This window comes from Chiloscyllium plagiosum, chromosome 30 (assembly GCF_004010195.1).
Source record: "Chiloscyllium plagiosum isolate BGI_BamShark_2017 chromosome 30, ASM401019v2, whole genome shotgun sequence".
Classification (NCBI taxonomy): domain Eukaryota; kingdom Metazoa; phylum Chordata; class Chondrichthyes; order Orectolobiformes; family Hemiscylliidae; genus Chiloscyllium; species Chiloscyllium plagiosum.
In genome coordinates, this window is record NC_057739.1 from 40,151,435 (window position 1) to 40,167,595 (window position 16,161).

Genomic DNA, 16,161 nt, shown 5'->3' on the forward strand with positions numbered 1-16,161 from the left:
TTAGCTTTGACAAAGGGTCAGTTAGACTCAAAACGTCAGCTCTTTTCTCTCCTTACAGATGCTGCCAGACCTGCTGAGATTTTCCAGCATTTTCTCTTTTGGTAAACCAAACCTTACTCCACTAAATTAATGATTACATAGATGTGTAAAAATATCGCGACAAAACGTGATGAACAAAATCAAAGAGATGAGAATCAAAACAATACAAATGACCTGATCGATACAGTTCACTGCTCTTTATTAACTTTTCAGTACTTTTCAAAATAAATATGTTTTATATGTTAAACATACAAGTGGACAGAACATTTAGGTGATGATGGGAAGCATGGTAATATTACAAAAGAAAAAAATGATGCCATTACTATGATCTGTGTAGCAATACTCAAACCATGAGAAAATAATTTGGTAGCATCCTTAGGTATTTACAGTTCCAACAGACCAGTTATCCACATGCTTATTTACAAAAGGCCGCACCATATTGCAAACTTTCAATCCATGTCACATTCTGGTTTAAAAACACACAGAAACATTTTTTAAAAAGCAGTGGAAGACAAACTTGCATTTATTAACTCTAGATTCCATTGTCAACACCTTGAGATTATTTCACCAAATGCATCAGTGCAACCTGGTTTTCCTAATATTTGTAGTTCACTACAATGTAAACTGTAATCAGTGCGCAATTACATCGGACTGCGACAGCTTGTTTTAAGTATGGTCCATTTTAAAAAGTGCTGACTTTGAAAATATTTCCCTTTCAAAAGATTAAGTTAATTGCACTTCCTTTACACTAAGCAATTCTCTCAAAAGCACTGCTGCCTGCACGTTTAGCTCTAGAGGACAGTTTTCACAACAGTAATGTGGGTAGGGAAGAGGTATGATTGCATGTTAATGTCAAAACTTTTAATGCCCACTGTTTCTACATTACATGTTTAGAGCAACAAAACATTGGCTGACCAGCACAGGGTGGAATCTTTTTTGTACAAAGACTCTGTACTTTCTGTTCATGATTTGACAGGCTATATTTTAATTTGCAATATAATTCATCATCAACATTTTCAACAAGATATTTGAAAATAGAAAATACCTGAAAAAAGTCACAACTGGCCAGTTTTCCCAATCCCTTGTACCTCTATCAAACCAGTTTTGTTTTTCAAAAAAAAGTTACAAGACTACTGAAATAAAACTTGGTTGCTTTAAGAAAAAACTTCATGCAACTTACTAAAGGCATTTTTAATATTTCTATCGCTGAGGGATCAGTGGTGTCATTCAGCTTAATAAATAACTAAGTTTAAAAACCATTCAGATTGAATGTACGGACCTTACGAAGGAATCAAAAAGCACAAAATATTTGAATGGACAGGTGATTACCTTCTAAATGTAACAAAATGAAACAGTTACCCAATAAACACAAAGCAAAACAAGACTGGACTTTCTGATCTACATTATCTCATTTAAAATAAATGGGCTACCATTCACAATGATCAGAAAATCTAAACTAGTCTCCCATGTCAAGGAAACATGACAGTACAAAAAAGTTACAGGGAACTAATAGCTGTTCAATGTTGGCTTCATGCAGCATATTTAAGTCTCCACTTACTCTAAATGTATATTTACTCTAAATGTATCAATTTACTCTAAGTGTACATGCATACAGTTGTCACAATTTCTGATCACAATTGTGCTGCATCACGTAACTGATTCTGCAAAGGGTTAGAAATTAAATTTTGCATGTGAAGAATCAGCTCTAACAATGTAGATTCTGGCACGAGGTGCAACTGAGGAAAATTCTCCCCCTTCTCACCAGATTGCATGTGTGGAAGCAACTTATTTTTGTTGCCTGGCCATGAACAACAATAGACAATTTACCAGCACACGTTAATGAATATATCAAATAAAATTTAAATGTACTTGATGTTTAACAAAAATGTTTCAGGCACAGATTCTTTCAACAGACTAATACAGATGGGTCCAAAGGTCTGCAATCAAACACCAAATGATCTAGTTTCTGCAAGCATTGTGAGCCTGTTGAGTACTTCAAATATCTTCTGTTCCAATTTCAGATTTCTGATATTTCTGAAGGATCTAGCTTAACTATTAAAATTGTTATAAAGAAAACAGCAGTGTGTAATTAGATTTCTACAATTCCATCATAATAGTTGATCTGACTGTAAATAACACCGTACTGATTACTGGATTATCGCCATCCTTAATATGAAAAAAAAAGGTTTTGGAATATTGCACAGCATCACCAAATAGCCTGACACTACTAACCCTTCCATACATTATAATGATAGCGGTTGTAATTTTACCTAAAGGGCCTTAAAAGGCTTTAGTATTGTAACACGCAACATTTCAGCTGCAATTTAATTAAACCTATCATGACCCATATTCAACAATGGTAGCAGTAAAGTTTCTTGCCATAAAGAAAAATTTGCCACACTGCATGACATTTAATCTTCACGCTGTCTGCACAGCCATCTTATGATAGTGTGGTTGAAGCAGTGTATATTTTCTATTTCTACTATTGGGATTTTCTTGATGGTAAGCTTTCTGAAGAGAAGAGAAAACAGTTCACATAAAGGATGAATTAACTTTCAAGATAAAACTAAAATTGGAAAAAAATTTTGTAGGATGAATATTTAATACCAACGCATTTAATAACAAGTTTCATCCAGTCATTTTCAATGTTATTAAGGCTATGAACACAATTCAGTTCACTTGGGAAGTCTCTGGTCAGCAGAGACTTGCATTCTATCAGCCTAACCCAAATTTAAATCCACATCCTAATCGTGAGAAGGCATGTAACCAATATATCACCAAACATCTTATGGGTGTCAATTTCTAAATATTTCAATGCCAATGTAAGAAACAATGTACAATAAGTAATGCACATCACTTAATACATCCAATTTTTAAAACAGTGCCTTTACAGATAGGCATTTTACCTTCTATGGATTTCACTTGCTAAAACAAAAATCACTTCACACAACACGAAGGAATCCAGATTTTTCTATGCTGACCAACTGAAAACATATGTTTTATACCCATTTCAATTTAAAGAACAATTAAATGTAAAGATCTGTACACATCGCTGAAAGAATTCAGGATGTAATAATAGGCGAACTTTAACTGAGCTACATAGTAGTTGCTCCCTAGTATTATTCATCCATTTTATTAAATATTATAAAACTGTCAAAAAACTGGAAACTCTTACTGTAATGAGAAATTTCATGCACTTCTACAGCAAAGTTTCTTGGATGAATTTGCATCTCTGGTACCAAAAATCAACAGGAAATCAAGGTACACATTAAATACCTTCGATAGTTAAAATCTATTAAAATACAAGCAGTGAGAATTCAAAATGTGTATAAATACTTAAGTTACTCTTTCGTGTTATACAGATATGAATCCCTTTAATACACATCAAACATGCAACTAGCTTAGTGCTGGCCCACATTCAAGATAAGGGGCTCCACACAGAAAACTACTTAGAGGAAACGTAAAGCCTGTATGTTTTTAATCATTTTTTCTTCAAGAAACAACTAAATCAGAGTTAAATATTTCAAGTATTGCTACACCATACTTATTCATCACAATTTCAGTCCTCTGCATCACGCACTCACCAAAAACCATCAGCAAAATCAAATGTTTGCTGATTTCCTTACTAACCAGGTTGAACAGATGCATTGCAATTGGTTGTAAAAATGCAATGCATAAACACAAATTTAAAAAGGAAAAAAGATTATTTGACACTATTTCATTCACATTTTAGAAATTAAGATTTCTGGCAGACCAATGAGAATTCTTGCAGATATATATTTTTATACATATAACATTTCTCCATGGTGTTTCCATCAATTCTATTCGAACATTTTTAAATGCACACAATCCATCTCACATTCAGTAACTGCGCGTAAGCATATGCAACTTGCTTGCGCATAGCCAGAAAGATTTTTAAAAGGGTGGTAAGAGATGGACAGCAAAGGTAAAACCAGTTAACAATAACTTTCTTCCTATAAACCAATAACAAAAAATAAAATAGCAGAAATGTAAAATTTGCATAAGAACAATTTCAGTAAACCACAAGTTGCTTTCTCTGCTGGAGAAACTTAACCGACTCTCAAGATGGAGCTGACCCCATTTCAAGTCAGAGTGTCTCAATGAAGGTAAACCCACACATAACCCTGACTGCAGCACTTCGTTACAACTGCAAACTCTATCTTTTCTGTAACAAATCAACTTTGGAGTGTATATTTTCTTTATATGTTTAAAAAATGAAATTGTCTATTGACAGCAGCAATTAAATACAATGATTACCCATAAAGCCTCTATTTTAAAAAATAAGTTCCTATTTCAGAAACTTTTTTATGTCAATGGGACTCTGACTCAATGAACATGCTCAGGAGAAATTCAAAATCCTGCCCTGTGTACGCAGCTTTACATTTATTTTGTTTAGGTCATCACCATTGATTGATGGCACAACGCTGCATAGTAATGGGGAAAAAGATGCAGCTTTAAGGATCGTCACTATGACCACACATAGAACGGTCAAATTATTTTCCACTATACACTTAATAGAAATTTTTTTTTATTTTAAACAGAACACACGCAGCTTTTGACAGGTTATGTTAAAAATTTCAGAACAGGAAAAGAAAGCTGTGTTTCATGAATGCTTGCTGAGAGAAAGTCCATTATGCAGAAATTAGCCAAGGGTGACACACAAAAGAATAAGTGTGCAAAAAATATATTAAATACTGCAATCCCAAAAGAAAATAAGGTCTGAGGTTTAACAGAATGTATACCCTTACAAGAGCATGCTGCTCATACTGTATTGGAAAATGAGAGGGAGAATGGAAGATTTTCAGAATGCATGATGCAATTAAAAAGCATTAAATTTTGATTGTGATCTCTCAGTGTGCCTTCATACAGCAATGTGCTCTGTTGTAATACTCTACTTCTACAACAATCTTCCTTACTGAACAATTAATACCCAATCATTACTGCAGAATACAGGCTTTGTCTAAAATGACAGTACTTATAAAATGCGCCGAATTTACATGTTTATTAAATCAAACTTTCAATTCTCAGCATCCACCATCATCTTGCCATCTTGTGTGGTTTGCGTAGATACTTCTGCATGATTGCTGTGCCAAAAGTACTATGGCTACTGTTAAAATCACTCATGATGCTATCTTAAAATGCACAGCTCACAATCCATCACTGTTAACGGCAAGAGTACAAGGAGAAAATTAAGGAGTATCTGGAATTGCGGGAAGTCAGCAATCACAGTTCCGTGGCAGTTATTAAATTGATTCAATTGCTGCACTCAGTTAAGCCAAAGTCAGACCAGAATTACCTTTGCCAATACAGGAAAAAGGTTGTTTTGATTTCAGATCAATACTGTAGTAAATGTAATGTTATAAAACCCATCATTCCAAGTATACCACAAGCCAAATTTAACTGCCGCATTACTAATTCTTCATGACGACACTATTCCACAGAGGAATAGGGGGGAAAAGAAAGATAATGCCAAAGAGGATTTTCACATCTACTGTCCACAAATACTTTTAAGAATCCACTGGTTAGGAAACTTGTCACATGCAAAGAAAAGACTGCTACAAGCCAGAGTAACCAGTGAAGAAAGTTAAGCCAGAGTTCAGTCACGCACTGCCAGATCCTGGCACCCAGAGATCAAACGTCTTTCAGAAAAATGGCCCATCAATTCACTCCACCCTTTGAAGAATACATCATATTTCATAGACAAATAAAAAAGTCTCCATTCTCTCATCTGTAACGGAATCTAACGGGATTTGAACTCTCCCAAAATGGAATTGCCACCAAATCAAATAGAAAAGTTGTGAATTTCACACAATCTACTACTTTGCAGGAGGAGGGCATCTGAGAACTTCAAACTTAATCAGCAAAAAAATTATTTCATTTTCCAGTTGACTGCTTCTTTGGCACTGCAGACCGCTTGGCTTGCCACAGGTGATTGTGAATTGTGATAGCGTCCACACTGACTGACATGGTTTTTGTAGGTATTAAGCTAAACAGCTTTCTGTCCGAGCTGTATTTGTAAAGCTTGTCGATCATCTTCTTATTAATGTTTTTTGGCCCTGTCCCAGTTAACTTCAGGATCTCTTCAGAGTCTGGGGAATAAGCATAAAGTGCTCGAAACTGGCAGCCCGCATCACGGAACAAGATGATGTAATGGTTAGCCTCGCATTTCTCAAGCTCCTGGGAAGATAAATCAAAATGGATTTCTCAAAACATTTAAATGGTAAATTTAACATTTTTATCAGTACAAAACAGTGCTGCCATTTCTTAGATTGGTCACATAACCATCTAAAATAGATGTAAAGTTGGTCACACCTCAAAGTGCAAGCTGTATCACTCAGCCAAAACCATTGGAAGTTTCATGCCTTTTTGAATACAGCTGTTCAGTTACTGGAATCAGAAGTTAATGCATCTGCAGATTGTTCAGCACACCATAAGATATAGGAGAATAATTAGGCATTTGGCTTATCAATCCTGCTTTCCCTTTTGATCATGGCTGATATGTTTCATAACCCCATTCTTCTGCCTTCTCCCCATAATTCTTAATCCCTTTACTAATCAAAAATGTATCTATCTCAGTTTTAAATACACTAAATGACTTGACCTCCACAGTCTTCCGTGGCAACCAATTCCAAATTAACCATGCTCTAGCTAAAGAAATTCCTCCTCATCTCAGTTCTCAGGTGTTGTCTCTTCAGTCGGAGGTTGTGCCTTCAAATCCTCGCCTCTCCTATTACTGGGAGAATCTTCTCCACATACACAATATCCACATAAACAAATTATGCATGAATTACAAAAGAACTAGAGGCTATGCTGAAGGGGGAAGGGGGGGTAGTAAGGTGATCTCAGAGTGCCTTTGTGCTGCTTGCAACAGTAATTCACTTCTATCCAAATTTCAACTGTCAGTCTTTTTGAACTGAAAATAACCTACATTGCTGTCCAGCAAAGGTGACAACTTGATCAAATGCCTCTACCAAAGATCCAATTGAGTACAGCTGCATGTGGAAGTCTCAGACTTTTCCTTGCTGCTAAGTAGCAGCAACTTCAATTCCATAGGACAATACAGTTAGGATCACACTTTCCCTGACACAATGCATTGGAGATTCAAGCCTCAAAACTAAAAACCAAAAGCACCTGACACACACAAGTATCAATTTATAAAATATTATCACTATTTCCGTTGTTCAGTCTTGTCCTCATTTTTCTTCCCAAAATTTAATACACGTCCAGACAAAGCTTTGATCTTGGGTGAAAAATAAGTGAAAATATGCAGTGAAAAGGTGCTGACTGGTTTGGAGAAATAGATGCATAATGATGTAAATGCATAATCATTTAAGAATATTTAGTTTTAGGAGTTTTAGAAACAATACAAGAGCAGAAAGATAATAATAAATCTGTACACAGCAATGGCAAGATCACTTGGGTGTTTCATTATAGAAAAGACATTAAGTTCAAAATACATAGCATTATCCAGATGATACCAGGAATTCTGAAGTGACTGGAGATACTAACATTCTTTCCAATGGAGAAGAAAAGGTTTAGATGACATTTACGTGAGATTTTTGATGTGGTGGATTCAGAAAGACCATTTGATATGGTTCGGCAGGGCAATGAAATTAATTTCGAATTATTTTGTTGGAAGTCCAGCAGAAATAAAGATCCAAAGGGGCCTTCACCTTGGCTGAAGCTTCTATTGACCCTCTACACTTTGACACAAAAATGAATTGATTTCAAAGACTGGTGGAGATTTATTCTTCAAGTTTAGTTCAGCCACATCCACATATATTATAGGCAATTTTTTTAAAAATCGGCAAATTTTAAATAAAATAGGCAATTTTGTCATCAAGAATATTGAATTAATGCCTATATTTTGTTGAACATTTTATGTTTCTGGAATAGACTGTAACATTTTTCAGCAAGAAAACCCTTACACACTTATTACATTTTGTGACTGTACTTGATATATTTTAGAAATATAAAATATGCAGTTTCTAAAGGTGAAAATTGGATAATGTAGGGTGGAAATTACTGAAATGATTTCTTTTCATATATAAATTGGTTTTGTGTTACTAACCTCAAGTATTGAGTTTTTCTGTGTCTCATTTACTTTCCCTGCAAGGCAGCAGTGAGAGATAGCATTATGGATTATTGATTTGTTTGACTTGGAGCTCGGTTCCTTGAATAGTTTTGGACCTGCAACATAGTCACAATGTTGATTACAATCAACTCAAAGCTTCAATCTTCATTTCTTAGGATGAATATTGAACAAGAATATTCTGCTATTTGTGACTCTACCTGTGTACTCAGCTACTGATGCAATTGATGAGGCTGTGGATGTGTTCTCCCAGTCTCGTTCTGTGTTTCTACTCTGATTTCTGCTCAACACCGAAAATGTTTCCATAGAATCTGTCCTGTATATCAAACAAAGCCACAACTTTAACACTGAACAGTAGGATTTGGTGTTCCCAAAGAGGTGGTGTTAAACTGATCAATTGACATGAAAAAAAACCTTTACTCAAAAATTATGTTCTAATGAATTAAAATACAAAACTCAAGATATCCAGTTAGCAACGTTTCTACCACAAATCATTTTAGCTTATGTTTCAACTTAACTTATTATCAAGACTAGACATGAACCAAGTTTAAATGTTGCTTTACAGTTGAGGATCTGTCAAAATGTCAATTTTAATTCTTGAATTTTTCATCTGAGCACTAAAATCAACACAACAATCTGAATTCAATCTGAATTTCTCAGAAACATTGCTAAACTCTCTGCAAATTTTAATTTCCCTATTCAACTCAATTAAATAATCACTATTCATTAGGCTGACAACCATGTTAAACAATGGTTATCATTTGAAAATAAAATGAATACAGAGGAACTTCGATTATCCAAAAGACATGGGTAGAGTATTTTGTGCGGTTAATCGAATGCCAGACAATATTGTTAATCCAAGAACAGGACCATGTGATCTTGCCGGATAATCTGATATTTGGATAATTGAATGCCGGATAATACAGGTTACTCTGTACTCAGATGTCTTTACTTGTCACCTCAGGGTATTTTGTAACATGCAGACAGTACAAACGATTTGGAAGTACTGGAGAAATTGCACAAAAGACTGAACTGCGTTACAAGAATTGAAAGGATGAAATCATGCCAAGCAACATTCCTTCGGAAAATAAAAGACAAAGAAATGATTTGATGGGGGTCTTTAATATTATGAACAGGTTTAACAGGACGAATGTGAAACAATTGTTGTTACCAGCCGAGTTCAGAACAAGGGGGTTTTAATAAAGGATAGCCACTTCATTAAGGAATTCAGAAACTATTTCCTTAGAAAAGAGGACAGTGAGAATGCAGAAGTTGCTGCTGCAGGGACTGTCTGAAGAAGATGGCATTTGCACATAGATAAGAAATAGCTCAACACATGACACAAAGGGATACAGAAATAGGGCAAGAGAGTTGATTAAAGTCAGAAGGCATATTTGAAGTAAGAACACAGACATGTACCTGTTGCCCAAATGGCCTGTTGGTGGGTTATAGTGTAAACAGTGATCTGAATAGGCTGGCATGGTGGCTCAGGAGTTAGCAGTGTTACCACACAGCACCAGGGACCCAGGTTCGATTCCAGCCTTGGATGACTGACTGTGTGGAGTTTGCACATTCTCCCTGTGTCTACATGGGTTTCTTCCGGGTGCTCTGGTTTCCTCTCAAAGATGTTAGGTGGATTGGCCATGCTAAAACTGACCCAAAAGTGTTTAGAGATGTGCAGGCTAGGTGGTTAACAACAATGGTAAAAGTGGGGTTGTGGGGATAGGGTGGAATGCTCTTTGGAGTTGCAGTCCAGATTCAATGGAGCAAATGATCTTCAAAGTTTGGGATCATTACACAAATCACTATAAATTCCAGTGGAAACATCACAGAAGCGCTTCACAGGAGGCTCCCAAGCACTGAGGATGTCACCTAGACAGGGGACGAAACGTCTGCAACACAAATTCCCAGCTCGGCGAACAGAACCAGAACAACGAGCAAATGATCTCTATCTGCAATGGAGGGATCCTATGATTCAATAAATAAGGAGTTTAATATTTTATTTGATGAAGTATTTCAGGCACTGATTTGGGAATGTAAAAGAATGCCCCTGAAATTAACATGGATATCTATCAGATTACGCTTACCTTTGTGAATAACCACCACTACCACTTCCACCACCAGAGTTCACACTTTCTGCCTCAGTAGTAGTAGCTGATGCGAGAGAGAGACTGGAACCAGACTGAGCACTGCTCAGATTATCAGCTAGATCAAAGAAAACAAAAACCAGAAACATCATACAACAGTTTTCTCTTCCAATTTCAATGAATTTTTCTTTGTTTTTAGGCAGCCTGTTGGAAGCTAAGATGGAACCAAACTGAGGGTACACTGTTCTGAAAAAGAGAATTCAAATCTTGCTATATTTTAAAATTTTGATCAGTATTTTTCTTCCCATTTTTTTAACCATATACATTCATTTTCAGTAAAGTAAAGCTGAACTGACATTACAAGGGAAAATTACCCTAATTGAGCTTTTTTCTTTTAAATTAATGATCTAAAATAAGAAGATGGAAGCTAATGTTTTAATCAGAGTTGGCTCTTCACCCCTTTAAAGATGGTTCCTTAATAGAATGGATGAACACATATTTCAAGTCTGTGCCTACAATATTTAAAACTGTTGTTTAAAGTGCAAAGGTTTCGTCCACTATCCAAATTCCACTGCCTTTGACAAAACTCGTATTATATGCCTTCACATAATTTTGCATTAGTCTACAAATTTGCCATTGCATTTTCTTTGTGCACACCAAAAAGTCTAATTTGAACACAACAAAATGTGATAAGTCTCTTAGGCGTGATGGACTTCATTTTTGGGTCTTAGAGAAAACGTGGCTAAATGAGATAAACGATAGTTTGTGTTAATTTTCCAAAATTCACTAGGTTCTAGGAAGGTTCGACTAGAAAGATAATGCCAACTACAACCCTCTATTCAATAAGGTAGGGAGGGAGTAAACAAGAGTCCATAGGCCAGTTAATTGGATATCTGTTGTTAGAATTATTGAGGTAGGTATAAGTGTGCACTTGGAAAAAATTGGGTAATAGGAGAGAGTCAGCATTGCTTTAAGAATGGTCACTTTATTGCTGGAACAGCACAGCAGGTCAGGCAGCATCCAGGGAACAGGAGATTCGACGTTTCGGGCACAGGCCCTTCTTCAGGCCTGAAGAAGGGACTGATTCCTGAAGAAGGGCCTGTGCCCGAAACGTCGAATCTCCTGTTCCCTGGATGCTGCCTGACCTGCTGTGCTGTTCCAGCAATAAAGTTTCAACTTTGATCTCCAGCATCTGCAGACCTCACTTTCTCCTTTAAGAATGGTCACCCAGTTTATCAATTTATTGGAATTCTTTGAAGCAGTGGTCTTCGATGTGAATATAAGAGAGCTTCTTGAGGTGCTGCACTTGAATTTCCTGAGGCATTTCCAGAACGTTATACAAACAAGGTGTGCAATGTAAAAGCTCATAATATGGGGGCAACACAGTAGAATGGACAGAAGATTAGCTGCCTGGCTGGAAACAGAGTATGCACAAATGGTTTATGTCCAACCAGCAGCAGATGATGTGTGGGGCCTCACAAGGGCTTGTGCCGGGCCATCAAATTTTTTACAATTTGTATCATGACTGACGATGGCTAAATTTGCAGATCACACAAAGAAAGGGAGGAAGTACACTGTGAAGGTCACATAGCAAGGATGTGTAGGTTGCTAATGGGCCAAAAACTGGTAGATGGACTTCATTAGTTTAGAATTAGGTTTTGCCGTTTTACCAGAGAGATGAGTTTATTCCCTCTGTGTGGAGGCAGAGTCAATTAATTTTTCTTAAGGCAGAGGTAGATAGATTATTGTTCAACAAGGAAATCAACGTTTAACAGGGATAGATAGGAATGTGGAATTCAGAACACAAGATGATCAGCCATGACCTTACTAACTGGCAGGAGAAAGTGAGGACTGCAGATGCTAGAGATCAGAGTCGAAAACTGTGTTGCTGGAAAAGCGCAGGAGGTCAGGCAACATCCAAGGAGCAGGAGAATCGACATTTCAGGCATAAGCCCTTCTTCAGGAATGAGGAGGGTGTGCCAAGCAGGCCAAGCTAAAAGGTAGGGAGGAGGGACTTGGGGGAGGGGTGTTGGGAATGCGATAGGTGGAAGGAGGTTAAGGTGAGGGTGATAGGCCGGAGAGGGAGTGGGGGCGGAGAGGTCGGGAAGAAGATTGCAGGTGAGAAGGCGGGGCTGAGTCCAAGAGTTGGGACTGAGATATGGTGGGGGGATGGGAAATGAGGAAGCCGGAGAAAGCTGCATTCATCCCTTGTGGTTGGAGGATTCCTAGGCAGAATATGAGGCGCTCTTCCTCCAGGCGTCATGTTGCCATGGTCTGGCGATGGAGGAGGCCAAGGACCTGCATGTCCTTGGCGGAGTGGGAGGGGGAGTTAAAGTGTTCCGCCATGGGGTGGTTGGGTTGGTTGGTGCGGGTGTCCCAGAGGTGTTCTCTGAAATGTTCCGCAAGTAGGCGGCCTGTCTCCCCAAAGTAGAGGAGGCCACATCGGGAGCAGCGGATGCAGTAAATGATGTGTGTGGAGGTGCAGGTGAATTTGTGACGGATATGGAAGGATCCCTTGGGGCCTTGGAGGGAAGTGAGGGGGGAGGTGTGGGCACAAGTTTTGCATTTCTTGCGATTGCAGGGGAAGGTGCCGGGAGTGGAGGTTGGGTTGGTGTGGGGTGTGGATCTGACGAGGGAGTCGCAGAGGGAGTGGTCTTTCCGGAACGCTGATAGGGGAGGGGAGGGAAATATATCCTTGGTGGTGGGGTCTCTTTGGAGGTGGTCCTCCAGGGAGCAGATGCAGCGGAGGCAAAGGAATTGGGAATATGGGATGGCGTTTTTACAGGGGGCAGGGTGGGAGGAGGTGTAATTTAGGTAACTGTGGGAGTCGGTCGGTTTATAGTAAATGTCAGTGTTGAGTCGGTCGCCCAAGATAGAAATGGAGAGGTCTAGGAAGGGGAGGGAGGAGTCTGAGACGGTCCAGGTAAATTTGAGGTCGGGGTGGAAGGTGTTAGTAAAGTGGATGAACTGTTCAACCTCCTCGTGGGTGCATGAGGTAGCGCCGATACAGTCATCGATGGAGCGGAGGAAAAGGTGGGGGGTGGTGCCAGTGTAGTGCAGGAGGACCAATTCCAATATCGAACAACCCAGATGGCCTCCTTCTTCAAAGACTGCAATTTCCCCTCACACGTGGTTGACGATGCTCTCCACCGCATCTCCTCCACTTTCCGCTCCTCCGCCCTTGAACTCCGCCCCTCCAATCGCCACCAGGACAGAACCCCACTGGTCCTCACCTACCACCCCACCAACCTCCAGATACATCGTATCATCCGTCGTCATTTCCACCACCTCCAAATGGACCCCACCACCAGGGATATATTTCCCTCCCTACCCATATCAGCGTTCCGAAAAGACCGCTCCCTCTGCGTCTCCCTCGTCAGGTCCACACCCCACACCAACCCAACCTCCACTCCCGGCACCTTTCCCTGCAACCGCAAGAAATGCAAAACTTGCGCCCACACCTCCCCCCTCACTTCCCTCCAAGGCCCCAAGGGATCCTTCCATATCCGTCACAAATTTACCTGCACCTCCACACATATCATTTACTGCATCCGCTGCACCCGATGTGGCCTCCTCTACATTGGAGAGACAGGCCGCCTATTTGCGGAACGTTTCAGAGAACACCTCTGGGACACCCGCACCAAGTAGCCCAACCGCCCCATGGTGGAACACTTTAACTCCCCCTCCCACTTCGCCAAGGACATGCAGGTCCTTGGCCTCCTCCATCGCCAGACCATGGCAACAGGACGCCTGGAGAAAGAGCGCCTCATCTTCCGCCTAGGAATCCTCCAACCACAAGGGATGAATGCAGAATTCTCCAACTTCCTCATTGCCCCTCCCTCCCCCCCCCATCTTATCTCAGTCCCAACCCTCGGACTCAGCCCCGCCTTCTTGACCTGCAATCTTCTTCCCGACCTCTCTGCCCTCACCCCCTCTCCGGCCTATCACCCTCACTTTAACCTCCTTCCACCTATCGCACTCCCAATGCCCCTCTCCCAAGTCCCTCCTCCCTACCTTTTATCTTAGCCTGCTTGGCACACCCTCCTCATTCCTGAAGAAGGGCTTATGCCCGAAACGTTGATTCTCCTGCTCCTTGGATGTTGCCTGACCTGCTGCGCTTTTCCAGCAACACATTTTTCTTACTAACTGGCAGACCAGGCTTGAAGAGCCAAATCTGAAAATGTGTTGCTGGAAAAGCGCAGCAGGTCAGGCAGCATCCAAGGAACAGGAGAATCGACGTTTCGGGCATAAGCCCTTCTTCAGGAATGAGGAAAGTGTGTCCAGCAGGCTAAGATAAAAGGTAGGGAGGAGGGACTTGGGGGAGGAGCATTGGAATTGCAGGATCCTGCTGGACACACTTTCCTCATTCCTGAAGAAGGGCTTATGCCCGAAACATCGATTCTCCTGTTCCTTGGATGCTGCCTGACCTGCTGCGCTTTTCCAGCAACACATTTTCAGCTCTGATCTCCAGCATCTGCAGTCCTCACTTTCTCCTTGAAGAGCCAAATGGCCTATATGATTTATATGCTCATAAAATTTTAAAAGAGAAAAAATGAACCCTTGCTATTAAATTAACATTGTTCTCCTCCTGAATAAACTATTCATGTGAAAAAACAAGTAATATACAAAATGAAGGAAAATAATTGATCCATTTTAGCAATACATTTACGGAAAACTAACATATCAGGAGCCATAGCGACAATCAGCTGAAACCAAGAAGATAGATGAAGGCAGAGCGGTAGACACTGCATACATGGACTTTAGCAAAGCCTTTAACAAGGTTCCACATGACAGGCTCATTAGTAGTCACAGAGGTTTACAGCTTGAAAACAGGCCAGTCGACCCAACTTGCCCATGCCGTGCAATGTTAGATCATATGGAGTCCCAGGAAAGCTAGCCCACTGGATATAAAAATGGTTTTCTGGTAGGAGACAGGAGGTGGTAGAGAGTTGTTCAGACTGGAAGCCTGTGACCAGCGGTGTGCCACAAGGATTGGTGCTGGGTCCACTGCTGTTTGTCATTTATACAAACAACATGGATGAGAATATTTGAGGTATGGTTAGTAAGTTTGTGGATGACATCAAAATTGGTAGTATAGTGGGCATTATCTCACTAAGAAGGTTATCTCAAGAGTACAATGGGTATATTGATCAACTGAGGCACCAGTGGGCTGAGGAATGGCAGATGGAGTTTAATTCAGATAAATGTAGTGTTGCATTTTGGTCAGACAAACCAAGGCAGGACTTATATAGTTAATGGTAGGGCCCTGGGGAGCATTGTCAAATAAACAGACCAAGGGGTGCAGTTACATACTTCTTGAAAGTGGCCTCACAGTTAGGTAGGGTGATGAAGGCGGCTTTTGGCATGCTTGTTTTCATCAGGTGAAAGACAGTACAGGAGTTGGGACATCATGTTACGGCTGCACAAAACGTTGGTGAGGCCACATTTGGAGTATTGCGTACAATTCTGGTCACTCTGTTGAAAGAAGGCTGTTACTAAACTGGAAAGGGTTTAAAAAATATTTATAAGGACATTATCGAGACTGGATAGTGAGAGTTATAAGGAGAGGTTGAATAGGCCAGGACTTTTTTCCCTGGGGTGTTAAGAGGTTGAGGAGTAACCTGATAGGGTTTCTCAAATCATGAGAGACATAGATAAGGTTAATATCCAAAGACTTTTCCCCAGGGTCGAGGAATCTAAAACTAGAGAGCATAAATTAAGGTGAGAGGGGAAAGATTTAAAAGGGAACAGAGGGGCATCTTTTTCACACGAAAGGTGGTGCATTAATGGAACGAGCTGCCAAAGGAAATAGAAGAAGCAGATACAATGACAAAATTTAAAGGAAATTTGGAAAAATACATGGAAAGGAAAGGTCGAGAGGGTCAAACACAGGCAAATGAGACTCAGTCAGTTTAGGAACCT

General features: G+C 39.8%; 1 protein-coding gene across 6 annotated transcripts in view; it reads right to left on the bottom strand.

Moving 5' to 3' along the window:
* Positions 1-221: 221 nt before the first annotated feature.
* Positions 222-16,161, bottom strand: part of camsap1b (calmodulin regulated spectrin-associated protein 1b) — a 112,070-nt gene continuing 96,130 nt past the window's right edge. For all 6 annotated transcript variants that reach the window (XM_043720467.1, XM_043720471.1, XM_043720469.1 and 3 more), the window contains 4 exons: positions 10,240-10,357; positions 8,353-8,468; positions 8,132-8,250; positions 222-6,237 (listed from right to left, as the gene is read on the bottom strand). In XM_043720467.1, the coding sequence (XP_043576402.1) occupies positions 5,935-6,237; positions 8,132-8,250; positions 8,353-8,468; positions 10,240-10,357 (656 nt within the window). In that variant the 3' untranslated portion in view covers positions 222-5,934. The remainder of the gene's footprint in view (positions 6,238-8,131; positions 8,251-8,352; positions 8,469-10,239; positions 10,358-16,161) is intronic.